Source organism: Bos mutus, chromosome 9 (genome assembly GCF_027580195.1).
Source record: "Bos mutus isolate GX-2022 chromosome 9, NWIPB_WYAK_1.1, whole genome shotgun sequence".
NCBI classification, from domain to species: Eukaryota; Metazoa; Chordata; class Mammalia; order Artiodactyla; family Bovidae; genus Bos; species Bos mutus.
In genome coordinates this window covers 70935316-70949941 of record NC_091625.1, presented here as the reverse complement: position 1 = coordinate 70949941, position 14626 = coordinate 70935316, and the positions used below count along the sequence as shown (strand labels likewise).

The 14626-nt window shown below is 40.7% G+C and overlaps 1 protein-coding gene across 4 annotated transcripts in view; it reads left to right on the top strand.

Moving 5' to 3' along the window:
• SLC18B1 (solute carrier family 18 member B1) overlaps positions 1-14626 on the top strand; it is a 47126-nt gene that overhangs the window by 16960 nt on the left and 15540 nt on the right. For all 4 annotated transcript variants that reach the window (XM_014478918.2, XM_070376688.1, XM_070376687.1 and 1 more), the window contains 4 exons: positions 7493-7588; positions 7904-7977; positions 8710-8857; positions 11141-11297. In XM_014478918.2, the coding sequence (XP_014334404.2) occupies positions 7493-7588; positions 7904-7977; positions 8710-8857; positions 11141-11297 (475 nt within the window). The remainder of the gene's footprint in view (positions 1-7492; positions 7589-7903; positions 7978-8709; positions 8858-11140; positions 11298-14626) is intronic.

Below are 14626 nucleotides of genomic sequence, written 5' to 3'. Positions count from 1 at the left end.
GCTCCAATACTTTGGCCACCTGATGCAAAGAACTGACTCATCGAAAAAGACCCTGATGCTGGGAAAGATTGAAGGCAGGAAGAGAAGAGGGTGACAGAGGATGAGATGGTTGGATGGCATCACTGTCTCAATGGACATGAGTTTGAGCAAACTCCAGAAAATAGTGAAGGACAGAGAAGCCTGACATGTTGCAGTCCATGGCGTCACAAAGAGTCAGACATGACTTAGTGACTCAACAACAACAACAGCTGAAGTACTGAGAGTTAGGACATCGGCATAAGAAGTTTGAGGGACACAGTGAGCCCCCTGGCACCCCCTGATGCTTGGTGTGGTAGAAACATGGACTCCATGTTCCTGTCTACATACAGAATAACCTTTGGCTAGGATGCCAGTGAAGACATTTTTAATAGTGAGAGCTCTCTTTTCTCTATACCGTTATCTCATATGATGATTAGTGATGGAAGATCAGATCAGGTCAATCGCTCGGTCGTGTCCGACTCTTTGTGACCCCATGAATCGCAGCAGACCAGGCCTCCCTGTCCATCACCAACTCCCAGAGTTCACTCAGACTCACGTCCATCGAGTCCCTGATGCCATCCAGCCATCTCATCCTCTGTCGTCCCCGTCTCCTCTTGCCCCCAATCCCTCCCAGCATCAGAGTCTTCTCCAATGAGTTAACTCTTCACATGAGGTGGCCAAAGTACTGGAGTTTAAGCTTTAGCATCATTCCTTCCAAAGAATTCCCAGGGCTGATCTCCTTCAGAATGGACTAGTTGGATCTCCTTGCAGTCCAAGGGACTCTCAAGAGTCTTCTCCAACACCACAGTTCAAAAGCATCAATTCTTTGGCACTCAGCCTTCTTCACAGTCCAACTCTCACATCCATACATGACCACAGGAAAAACCATAGCCTTGACTAGACGAACCTTTGTTGGCAAAGTAATGTTTCTGCTTTTGAATATGCTATCTAGGTTGGTCATAACTTTCCTTCCAAGGAGTAAACGTGTTTTAATTTCATGGCTGCAATCACCATCTGCAGTGATTTTGGAGCCCAGAAAAATAAAGTCTGACATTGTTTCCACTGTTTCCCCATCCATTTCCCATGAAGTGATGGGACCGGATGCCATGATCTTCATTTTCTGAATGTTGAGCTTTAAGTCAAAGAAATGGTTAATCCTGAGTCTCATCAAATTATGGGCCAAAATGCCACCCAAGCAGTTTCTAGAATGCTCTAGGTTCAACTTCTCCACTCTCTCCCACAACCAGGCACTTAGGGACTGCACTTCAGGGGTAGGTAGTGCTTCCCAGAGTGAGAGGGCCTTTCCTTCCTATAGTTTAGCAATGAAAAGTAGAGTTCACCTGGACTTCCCTGGTGGTCTAAGAGTTAAGACTGTGCTTCCACTGCAGGGGATACAGATTCAATCCCTAGTCTGGAAGTTTCACAAGCCATGTGATAGGGCCAAAATTAGAAAAAGATAGAGTTCACCCATCTGGTTTCCTGTGGTATGATGCTTTGAGAAATGTAGGCTTTATTTAGAAACACAATGTAAGAATATATATTTTTAAAGACAAGGATTGAATGGTTATCATAACTTACTATAGGAAGTGATAAACTTATTTTTTATCTTAAAAAATGTAGTTAGAGTGAAAAGATAAATAAATAGAATTAAGGCTGTTGTGGATGACAGATTTTAAAGGGAGTATGTGTGTACACACACATTTCTGTATTCAGAGTAGAGTGATTTGTGGAAGAGCTGAAGCCCTGGCAAAGGATGAATCTAAGTCACATCTTCTAATTATAAATATTCACTGCTGGCTCCTATGTGATGCATAGAAGGTGCTGGATAAATGACCACTGACTGCCCGAGAGGACAGATGTGTGTTTCAGACTTAGTGCTTCATGGTTTGCCAAGTTGCCAATCTTATCTCAAAAAATTAAACTCATATTTTAACCTCTTAAATGGTTATAGCTAGAACCTGGTCTAAGGATCCACCATAATTCCAAGGTTTTAGAAAGGTTTTCAAACCTCTGTCTGTTCAGTTGTACAACACAACTAATAGTAGCATTTGAAGTTCAAAAGAAGCAGTTTTAGAATAAACACTATATCATCTATAGCAATTAGAGAATGTAATGGCAACCCACTCCAGTATTCTTGCCTGGAGAATCCCATAGATAGAGGAGCCTGGCAGGCTACAGTCCCTGGGGTCATAAGAGTCGGACACAACTTAGTGACTAAAGCACCAGCAGCAGCAGCACCACCACGTGTAGCAAATTTAGGAGCCATGATAGAGTAGTCTATAAACAATCATAGGAATCATTGATGGGTGATAAATTACTCCAAATGTTTCAGCAGCATGTTGGGAGGAGAGGGAGCTTCTTTCATCTGTGTCATTGATGTCAGGAAAGGAAACTTTATCTTCTATGAACTGTTAGGTAGTTGGTATTAGAAATAGAGAACTGAATGGTCTGAACGGTCCTTGGGATGACTCATGTACTAGCTTAAGGAACTTTCTGTTAGATTTTTTTGACCAGCAAAGTAAAGTGGTTGTTTGGGGGTTTTGGGTTTTTTTAGTGGCATTTGATCCTGTAACTAAATGTGATATTGAGTTGGAAAACCTTCCTCCCGTGTGTTTCACCTTTATGCTCACACTGCTACCACACTCACAACACATTTGACACCAGATGTGTAGGTCTTGGAGAAGGCAATGGCACCCCACTCCAGTACTCTTGCCTGGCAAATCCCATGGACAGAAGAGCTTGGAAGGCTGCATGCAGTCCATGGGGTCGCTGAGGGTCGGACATGACTGAGCGACTTCACTTTCACTTTTCACTTTCATGCATTGGAGAAGGGAATGGCAACCCACTCCAGTGTTCTTGTCTGGAGAATCCCAGGGACAGGGGAGCCTGGTGGGCTGCCATCTATGGGGTCGCAGAGTCAGACACAACTGAAGCGACTTAGCAGCAGCAGTGTAGATCTTTTCCCCACACCAAGCAATTCTCTGTGACACCAGTTGGATGTCCTGCCATTCAATTCAGTTCTAATGCTGATCTGTATTAGGCCAGACCCCACAAATTAAGAGCTCAGTCCCACAAGACTGCCCTCCACTTCAGATGCCAATTGCAAGTAGTAGGTCTCCATGTTACCCCCAGCCTCCATCCAACTTGGCTACAAGTTACAGGTTCCCATGTGTGTGTGTGTGTGTGTGTGTGTGTGTGAAGCTTCTTCAGTCATGTCCAACTCTTTGCGACCCTATGAACTGTAGCCCGCCAGGCTCCTCTGTCCATGGGATTCTCCAGGCAAGAATACTGGTGTAGGTTGCCATACCCTTCTCTAGGGGGTCTTCCCAACCCAGGGATTGAACCTGTGCCTCTTGTCTCCCTCCCATGTGTTAGGGAAATTAAAATGGAGGAAACCTTGTTCAGGCTTCAGAAGCAGGAGAGTGGGCCTCTGACCTACTTCTGACCTGCCTGGACACCGCGGATCCTGCCTCCAAGCACAGGTAGTGCTTAGATAAGAAAAGGAGTGGGTCTTGGAATTCTCGAGCCTCTGAAAATCTGGCCAATCCCTGGGGTCTAACAAAATCCTATGACTCACAAAGTGAAGCAAACTGCAGTGTAAAAGTTAACAAAGAACCCCAAAGCCAGAGCTGCAGCTTTGCATGCAAACTGATGATGATATCAGTTTGAGGCCTGGGATTATAAGTGGGAGACCCCTAACCACAATTTGAAGTCTCACCCATGGGGTGGACACACCACTCAGGACCCTTTCCCATTGTGACTCCAGATTGCTATTAACAAGGGACTTCCCAGCACTGTTTAAGTCTGGATGTAGGTTGTTGGCTCAGTTTGGTGGTGTATTGTCTGTTAGTTCTCTCTCTTGTTTCTATTTCTTTTGTTTTTTTTTTAATGACTGCATGTTGAAATTAAGCCAAATCTAAAAAATTGAAATTATTTGTGTGTAATAAATGGTTTCTTTTGTTAGCAAATCCTTTGAACTTACAGGTAAAACTTTAGGCAAGACACAATGACCCTCCCACCTCTCCACCTAGGATTCAGTTACTTGCTGGAATGGCTTCCACAACTCAGGGAAACACTTGCTTAACACTATTATAAAAGGATGTAATAAAGTATATAGCTGGGCATGTAGATGGAAGAGATACAGAGCGGGAGGTATGTGGCAGGGGCATGCAGCTCCCATGTCCCCTGCAGGTGAGCCACATTCCCAGATCCTCCATGTGTTCACTGACCCCAGAGGTCCCCAAGTCCCACACCTTAGGGATTTTTATGGGGACTTAATCACATAGGCATGATCAATCATTAACTCAGTTTCCAGCCCTTCTCTGGAGAATGGGGTGTGGAACCAAAAGTTCTAAACTAATCATGGCTTGGTCTTTCTGGTGACTAATCCCCAAGCAGGAATCACCAAGAGTCACCCAGAGATGCCAAGGGACTAGGAGCTTGGTGTCAGGAACCAGGGTCAAAGACCAAATATTAGAACATTATTACTCCTAGGGCTCTTATCACTAAGGAAGTTACAAGGATAGTCAGAGTTCTGTGCCAAAAACTGGGGGCAGAGATGAATAAGTATATATTCTATGAACTCAAATATACCAAAAAGAAAGCATTTCAAGATCAACTGTTGGCTTAGTTCTACAGGAGAAGCAGAGCTTACCTTTCCTCAACCAAGGCTTTTTGTTTTGTTTATACTCTAATTCTGATTTTGGCCTGCTAAAGCTAACAATTCTTATTTTGGTTGGGGGCAGACTTTATTGAGGTATAATTGTTATACAAAAATTTACACTTATTTAATATATCTATCTTGATGAGTTTAGACACATGCACACCATCTATGATGTCATCAGTTCAGTTCAGTTCAGTTCAGTTGCTCAGTCGTGTCCGACTCCTTGAGACCCCATGAATCGCAGCACACCAGCCTCCCTGTCCATCCGCAACTCCCGGAGTTCACTCAGACTCATGTCCATTGAGTCAGTGATGCCATCCAGCCATCTCATCCTCTGTCATCCCCTTCTCCTCCTGCCCCCAATCCCTCCCAGCATCAGAGTCTTTTCCAATGAGTCAACTCTTCGCATGAGGTGGCCAAAGTACTGGAGTTTCAGCTTTAGCATCATTCCTTCCAAAGAAATCCCAGGGCTGATCTCCTTCAGAATGGACTAGTTGGATCTCCTTGCAGTCCAAGGGACTCTCAAGAGTCTTCTCCAACACCACAGTTCAAAAGCATCATCAATTCTTCGGTGCTCCGCTTTCTTCACAGTCCAACTCTCACATCCATACATGACCACTGGAAAAACCATAGTCTTGACTAGATGGACCTTTGTTGGCAAAGTAATGTCTCTGCTTTTGAATATGCTATCTAGGTTGGTCATAACTTTCCTTCCAAGGAGTAAGCGTCTTTTAATTTCATGGCTGCAGTCACCATCTGCAGTGATTTTGGAGCCCCAAAAAATAAAGTCTGACACTGTTTCCACTGTTTCCCCATCCATTTCCCATGAAGTGATGGGACCAGATGCCATGATCTTCGTTTTTTGAATGTTGAGTTTTAAGCCAACTTTTTCACTCTCCTCTTTCACCTTCATCAAGAGGCTTTTTAGTTCCTCTTCACTCATCACTGCAATCAAAATACTAAACTTATTCAGCACCTCCAAAAAATCCCTTGGGTTTTCTTGTGGACTTTTTCTTTCTTCTTCTTCTTTTTGTGGTGAGAACATAACATGAGTTTATCTTACTTAACAGAAAATTTATATCCAAAGAGCTATAATTCCCCACTTCCTCCTTCCCAAAGTCCCTGACAACCACCATTTTAAGCTCTGCTTTTATGAATTTGGCTATTGTAGATACTTGATACAAGCGGAATCATGCAGTGTTTGTTCTTCTGTGAGGCTTACTTCGTTTAGCATAATTTCCTCAAGTTTCATCCATATTGTTGCAGATGCCAAGATGTCCTTATTTTTGAAGTGAATAATATCCTGTGTTATGTATATACCACATTTTCTTTGTCCATTCATCTGTCAATGGACATTTGGGTTATTTCTATATTATCTTAGCTATTTCTTAGTTGTTTCTGTATTATCTCAGCTAGTGCCACAGTGAGCATGGGATTGCAAATATCTCTGAGACGCTGCTCTCAATTCTTTTGGGTATATACACAGTAGAGGGATTGTTGGATTATATGGTAGTTCTGTTTTTAATGTTTTGGGGATCCTCCATATTGTTTTCCATAGAGGCTGCACCATTCTGCATTCCTGCCAACAGTGTATAAAGGTTCTGATTTCTTCACCTCCTCACCAACACTTGTTATCTTCTGTGCTTTCAATTATTGCTGTCTATCCTAACTGCTGTGAGATGATATCTCATTATGATTTTAATTTGCATTTCCCTGATGGTTAGTGATCTTGAGCAGCTTTTCTTATACCTGGTGGCCGTTTGTATGTCTCTTTTTTAGAGAAATGTCTGTTGAAATCCTTTTCTCATTTTAAGTCATGTTCTTTGTGGTGGTTTTTTATTAATAGATTATTGAATTGTAGGAGAGTCTTACATATTTTGGATATTAGCTACTTATATGGAGATGGTTTACAGATAGCTTTCTCCCATTCTGTAGATTGCCCTTTCACTCTTTTGATCATTTTCTTTGCTGTGAAGCTTTTTAGTTCAGTGTAATTCCATTTGTTTGATTTGTCTTGTTGCTTAGATTTTTGGTGTCACATATAAGAAATCATTGCCAAGACCAATGTCATGACCTATATGGAAAAATAAATAAGAGTAGACATGTGTATATGTATAACTGATTTACTTTGCAGTACAGTGAACTAACACAACACTGTAAACCAACTATACTCCAATAAAAATAATTTTTAAAAAGTCCCGCATCTGCCATTTTCTTCAAAAAGTTTAACAGTTTCAGATTTTATGTTTAAGTCTAGTTTGCTTTGAGTTTAGTTTGTGGGTGGTATAAGATAGGGATCCAGTTTCATTCTTTAGCATGTGGATGTCCAGTTGTTCTGACATCATTTGTTGAAGAGAATATCTCTTCCCCATTCTGTGTCCTTGGCACCCTCATGGAAGACGAATTGACCATGTTTGTTTAGGTTTATTTCTGAGCTCTCTGTTCTGTTCCATTGAGACATATGTCTGTCTTTAGGCCAGTATTGTACTGTTTTAATTATTACACCTTTGTAATCTATTTTCAAAATCAAGAGGTGTGATACCTCCAGTTTTGCTCTTTTTCTCTCAAGATCATAAAGTTAACAATTTGTTTAAGGCTTGGTGAGTGAATTATTTTCATGTCAGAGAACTAAGTTTTACTACAGTTTCCTTTCCTTTCTTAGCCTGTTTATTCTGAAATAATAATCTTTGAAACTGCTTTACAGATAAGATTACAGGAGGATGATCCTCTGATCTAGTAGCTCCATTTTTTCCCCATACTGTTGCTAGTTTATCTTTCAAACTTTTTCTTTTCTGTTTTTTTTTTTTAAAGGCTGAAAAGAAAGGAGCCAGCAATACAGTTATTGGTACAATCTTTGGATGTTATGCTTTGTTTGACTTTCTGGCATCTTTGGTATTTGGAAAATATGTAAGTATTATTTTTTTTAAATGGTGTAATGAGTTATTCTAATTTACAAGTCTAAAATTTCCACTGATGCAGAAATAACCAGCATCGTATGTTATGAACTGTGCTTCAGTTGACAATTCCCCTCTTATGGCTGACTGATTTTTAACTTCTTCCGTGTTTGTAAGAATGTGTGTTGTCATTCCACTAAAGAATTACCTTTTGTTAACTGTATATATCTTCCCCAAATCTTCTGTTTCCTGATACAGTGGATTTGTTTATGTCAGTATAGACTTGTAGCAGTCATCAATTTACCATTTTCTTTTACGTTTATTATAGCTTGTACATATTGGAGCAAAATTTATGTTTGTAGCAGGAATGTTTGTCTCAGGAGCAGTTACAGTTCTCTTTGGGTAAGTCATGTTCTGATATGTTTGGGAGCCTGAACAGATTTCCTAATTTATCTTCAGTTTAAAATGGTTAATGGTTAATGGTTTCTTTAAATCAATCATTACCATTGATTATCAAATGCCTGGCATATGACTAATGGTGAAGGGAGTTGGATGGTGTGGAGAATGAAATGAATGACATTGATCTTAAGAAAAAAAATCCTCTAGGGGATCACCATTAATTTGGCTGCTGAATCTGTTCTTTAGGACTTCTGTGACTTGAGTGACAGAAACTTAACTCACTTTTCTGAGTCACAAATTTTTTTGGCTCAAGCAAAAAGGTGAGTTTCTTGTCTAAACAATCAGCTAAAGAAGATCAGAATATAGATGTTAAGCTAATGTATCAGAAGTCTTTCTCAGGTTCCTGATTTTGCTTTTTTTGTTGTTGTTGTTTGGGGAAGACCTAAATCTAAGTCTTTCTGCATAGGTTCTTGTTAGATTGACTCTACATTTTTCAAAAGACCTATTTAGTATTATTATTTAAGCCATAAAATATGTCAAAGAAAAGGACAATAAGGCTGTTATTATGACTCAAATTCCTCCAACTAAAAATATAACAAAGAAACTCTTAAAAATTCATATTCTAAAGTGACTTACTTTAATAACTATGATTGAGGTGTTACTGTTTTCAGTGAGTACAGTTGAAAAAAAAATAAAATCAATTTGGCATTTGAGGATTGTTTTATTCTCTTTTAGTCTCTTGGACCAAGTTCCAGAAGGACCAGTGTTTATTGCTATGTGCTTTCTACTGAGAATAACTGATGCAATAAGTTTCGAGGCAGCAATAACTGCCTCTTCTTCTATCGTTGCAAAGGCTTTTCCAAACAATGTGGCTACAGTATTGGTAAGTATTTTATACACTGTTCCTGTTTTCCTTTTAGTGTAGCTAAAATGTTTGCTTGACCTTTCAAGCCAAAGCTGGGGCCCATTCTTCTAGACCTGCTTTTTTTCTACTCTCTATGTTTGTTACCTTTTACCCCAGTTTCTACTTTCAGCAGCAGGCTGTCAATAAATGTACCCTTAGTCTTACTTAGGTGCTTTTCCTGGCCTTACAAGCCCTTAAATGGCAAAACCAAATACTCCTTTTTACCTCTTAAAAAAAAAGCCTCCATAGTAATATTTGCTATCTCTCTGTAGCCTAGATTGTGGCTGGGCTGCCTGAAGCAGATTTATACTAGAGTCCTGTTTCCACTTTTCCCAGAGTCATGGAAAGGATGACCCCATGAATCGCAGCATGCCAGGCCTCTCTGTCCATCACCAACTCCCAGAGTTCACCCAAACTCATGTGTATCGAGTCGGTGATGCCATCCAGCCATCTCATCCTCTGTCGTCCCCTTCTCCTCCTGCCCCCAATCCCTCCCAGCATCAGAGTCTTTTCCAATGAGTCAACTCTTCGAATGAGGTGGCCAAAAGTATTGGAGTTTCAGCCTCAGCATCAGTCCTTCCAATGAACACTCAGGACTGGTCTCCTTTACGATGGACTGGTTGGATCTCCTTGCAGTCCAAGGGACTCTCAAGAGTCTTCTCCAACTTACTTTACCATAAAAATCCAGAGCCTGGTAGCATCATATTGACATACATTTTCATATATTGCCCAGATGCCTTGACACAGAGTATTAGTGACATAGCAGATTCTTGTCCCAGCTTTTATCTGCTGCCTTCTCTCCTCTGGAACCAGGCATTCCTGAAGGACTCCTGGTTTGTATATGAGAATAGGCACCACCCTCACCTTTCCTGGTGGCTCAGAGGTTAATGCCTCTTCCTCCAATGCGGGAGACCCAGGTTCAATCCCTGGGTCAGGAAGATCCCCTGGAGAAGGAAATGGTAACCCACTCCAACATTCTTGCCTGGAGAATCCCATGGACGGAGAAGCCTGGTAGGCAACAGTCCATGGGGTCGCAAAGAGTCAGACACGACTGAGCGACTTCACTTCCTTTTCTTTCTTTCTTTCACTTTCAGAGACCTCAGATCTAATCAGCTCAGTACCATGTTCCCTCATTTACCTGTATTAATACTACAGTTTGAAAGTTTTGACCATCAGGTAAACTATTTGCTGTATAAATATAAATATCCACACTTTTATTAAGTATATACCCATATGTATTTATACAATTAATGTAAGTACATATATCTGTATATGTATTGTATAACTGGATAAATTCGCTTTAGGTTCTATGGCAATTTGTCATGCCATGGTGGCCACTGTAACAGATACACTATTTCCATTTCCATAAAGTATATTTTTCAGAGGGGTTCAGAAAGATGCTAGTCAGTTGACATGCTCTGTAAAACAAGGTTTTGTGGCTGAACATATTTGGAGTAGGGCTTTGCTGTCCTGCAAGTTAGAGGTGGTCAGTTCACATTAGCGTGAGTTGTTTTCATTTTATGTGTGAACAGACTATAACATCGGAGAAAGCAATGGCACCCCACTCCAGTACTCTTGCCTGGAAAATCCCATGGACGGAGGAGCCTGGTAGGCTGCGGTCCATGGGGTTGCTAGGAGTCGGACACAACTGAGCGACTTTACTTTCACTTTTCACTTTCATGCATTGGAGAAGGAAATGGCAACCCACTCCAGTGTTCTTGCTTGGAGAATCCCAGGGACGAGGGAGCCTGGTGGGCTGCCGTCTATGGGGTCGCACAGAGTCGGACACGACTGGAGTGACTTAGCATAGCATAGCATAGACTATAACATTTGCCCATTTTCCCACAGTACTGCTGATTTGCCTCATTCATTAACAGTTGCTGTCATGGTGCTTTTGGGAAATTAGTCTTTTATCAGTACTTTTTCGCCATTCTTTGTTTGTCTTTTTTTTTTTGCTGTCCATAGTTTTTCATATATTCATGTAATCAGAGTTATCAGTCTTCTTTTGTGTCTTCTGAGTTTTTATGTCATAATTAGAAAATTTGGTTCACTGTAAGGATTAGGAAAAAACTCTCATATTTTATTTTTCTAGTACTTTAATAATTTCAATGTGCATGTTTAAATTTTTGGTCTATCTTGGTGGGTGGTGTGTGTATAAATTGTAAAGTGGATAGAATTTTTTTCAGAACTTTCTATTAATGCTTTGTTCATTTTTCAAATGAAACATATTAACTCAATTTTCTTTTGTTTTCCCATTTTTAGGGAAGTCTTGAGACTTTCTCTGGACTGGGACTAGTGCTGGGGCCTCCTTTGGGTGGCTTTTTGTATCAGTCCTTTGGCTATGAGGTGCCTTTCATTTTTCTGGGATGCATAGTTCTGCTGATGGTTCCCCTCAACATGTGTATTTTACCCAATTATGGTAAGACCTAATTTATTGCTCATTTTAAGAATCTTAAATTTAAGTATTTTTATGCCTTTGTAGGAGACCAATTTAACATATACTCACTTTCATTTTATATAATCACTAATAGATTTGTAGTGCATGCTGAAAGAATCAATTCTCTTTTCAGAAATGTTGCAGTGGGCAATTAGTTTATATAAATTGTCATAAACTCTTTCTGACCTATAGAATTAGCAAATATTAAATTTCTTATCATAAAACATATGCAATGCCCACCAGATGTCTTCCTGAATTCTAAATTAAAGATTCTTTACATCTTTTAATGTAAAGAATCTTTCCATTACAAGGCACTATGCTGCTATGTCACTTCAATCGTGTCCAACTCTGTGCAACCCCATAGACGGCAGCCCACCAGGCTCCCTCGTCCCTGGGATTCTCCAGGCAAGAACACTGGAGTGGGTTGCCATTTCCTTCTCCAATGCATGAAAGTGAAAAGTGAAAGTGAAGTCGCTCAGCCGTATCTGACTCTTAGCAACCCCATGGACTGCAGCCCACCAGGCTCCTCCATCCATGGGATTTTCCAGGCAAGAATACTGGAGTGGGGTGCCATTGCCTTCTCCAAAGGCACTGTGACAGGAGGACAAAGTTAGACCTTCCTTCCGAAGGTTTCTTGTAGCTGTGTGTGCAGCATAGCTCAAGTGTGAGGACTCAGGGCCACATCAGGCAGTAATGGAAATCGTCTTGGCTCCGAAGCTTCATGCCCTGTAGGAGTCAACCTATCCCATAACAACTCCATAGGCACAGCTGCCTGGGTCTCCACAAGGCACGTTCTGGGTACAGGAGTCCCCAAGCTCAGGGAGGCACAAAGCGTCGAGTACTGATGGCTGGTTTATAGTTCTTTCTGTACAGATGAAATTTACGAGTCAAGGATTATTTTCATTATAAGCCAGATTGCCTAGTAATGGAATCGGTATTTTACCATTATCAGATTCCTACTGTGACACAGCCACCGAGTTAGCTCGAGAGCTGGAGGAGAGCCTGTCGTCTTTCTGTGCATAGTGATAGTTGTTTCTCTAGTCAGGCATCCCGGACTGGCCTCCTATTGGGTTCACAGGTGAACACTTGGCTGTCAACTAAGAAACTGACACCAGGTCAGATTCTCTTGCAATAGGGGAAAGAGTTCTGTTTACTCTTTATCAATAACATCATATAGGGAGAAAAGATGGCTTACTAGTTAATTGTGAGATGTGGTATTTAGAACTTCTGTGATTAGGTGCTGGACTGGCCCCAGCATCAGTAATTCTTTGAGTCCTGGCCTGCTCTCCTCATCTCTTCCCCTCCCTCCCACAACATGGTATCTTTTGAAGCCCCTCTAATCACTGTCAGCCTAGTTACTTGGTACTTATTTCTCTTTGTTCCTGTTATTCCTCAATTAAAAATTTCCTGCATCTTTAATTAACGTAAAGCTCCAGTTGTTCATTTGCTCAGTCGTATCTGACTCTTTGCAACGCCATGGAGTGCAGCATGTCAGGCTATCTCCCAGAGCTTGCTCAAACTCATGTCTATTGAGTCAGCAAGGCCATCTAATCATCTCATCCTCTGTCGTCCCCTTCTCCTCCTGCCTTCAGTCTTTCCCAGCATAAGAGTTTTTTCTAATGAGTCAGCTCTTTGAATCAAGTGGCCAAAGAATTGGAGCTTCAGCTTCAACAACAGTCCTTTGAATGAATATTCAGGATAGATTTCCCTTAAGATTGACTGGTTTAATCTCCTTGCAGTCCAGGGGACTCTCAAGAGTCTTCTCCAACACTACAGCTCAAAAGCATCAATTTTTCATTGTTCAGCCTTCTTTATGGTCTAGCTCTCACATCCATACATGACTACTGGAAAAACCATAGCTTTGACTATATGGAGCTTTGTCAGTAAAATAATGCCTCTGCTTTTTAATACACTATTTAGGTTGGTCATAGCTTTTCTTTCAAGGAGCAAGCATCTTTTTATTTCATGGCCACAGTCACCATCTGCAGTGGTTTTGGAGCCTAAAAAAATAAAGTCTGTCACTGTTTCCATTGTTTGCCCATCTATTTGCCATGAAGTGATAGGACAAGATGCCATGATCTTCATTTTTTGAATGTTGAATTTTAAGCCAGCTTTCTCAACTCTCCTCTTTCACTTTCATCAAGAGGCTCTTTAGTTCCTCTTCAGTTTCTGCCATTAGGGTGGTGTCATCTGTGTACCTGAGGTTATTGATATTTCTCACATAACCTTGATTCTAGCTTGTGCTTCATCCAGCCTGGCATTTCACATAATGTACTCTGCATGTAAGTTAAATAAGCAGGGTGACAATATACAACCTTGATGTACTTCTTTCCCAGTTTGGAACCAGTCAGTTTCTCCATGTCTGGTTCTAACTGTTGCTTCTTGACCTGCATACAGATTTCTCAGGAGGCAGGTAAGGTGGTCTGGTATTCCCTTCTTTTTAAGAATTTCCCACAGTTTGTTGTGATCCACACAGTTAAATGCTTTAGTGTAGTCAATGAAGCAGCAGCAGATGTTTTTCTGGAATTCTCTTGCTTTTTCTATGATCCAACAGATGTTGACCATTTGATCTCTGGTTCCTCTGCCTTTTCTAAGTTCAGCTTGAACATCTGGAATTTCTCAGTTCACGAACTATTGAAGCCTGGCTTGGAGAATTTTGAGCAATACTTTGCTAGGATGTGAGATGAGTGCAATTGTGCAGTAGTTTGAACATTCTTTGGCATTGCCTTTCTTTGGGATTGGAATGAAAACTGACCTTTTCCAGTCTTGTGGCCACTGATGAGTTTTCCATATCTGCTGGCATATTGAGTGCAACATTTTCACAGCATCATCTTTTAGGGTTTAAAATAGCTTAGCTGGAATTGCATCACCTCCACTAGCTTTTGTTTGGCCCACTATGCTTTGTTTTGCTTCCTAAGGCCCACTATATTTTTATGAACAAAATGGTTTGGCAAACTTTCTGTTTATCCAAGTAAGGATCTTGTATTTAGATTGAATGGGAGAAACTGATATATATATTTTTAAATATCACAATTTATAATGTTAAAGCTATAAATATAGATTTAGGTGTTCCCATTAAGGAGTACCTTTAAAAATTATTGTTTTAGGAAAGCTTATAGGTAAGGCTGGAAAGTTAAATTTCCTTTTATTTTGATGATATTGGCAGAATTTTGTGTTCTATAAGTTCTACTCCACTTGTTTACTTCCTTTTAAACCCATAAACACTGTGGATTTGGGTTACGAAGAGTCGATTTCAGTCCCTCGCTGTCTCTCATCCTTAATATTTGCTTGCCAAGTCTCCTCTTCTGTAT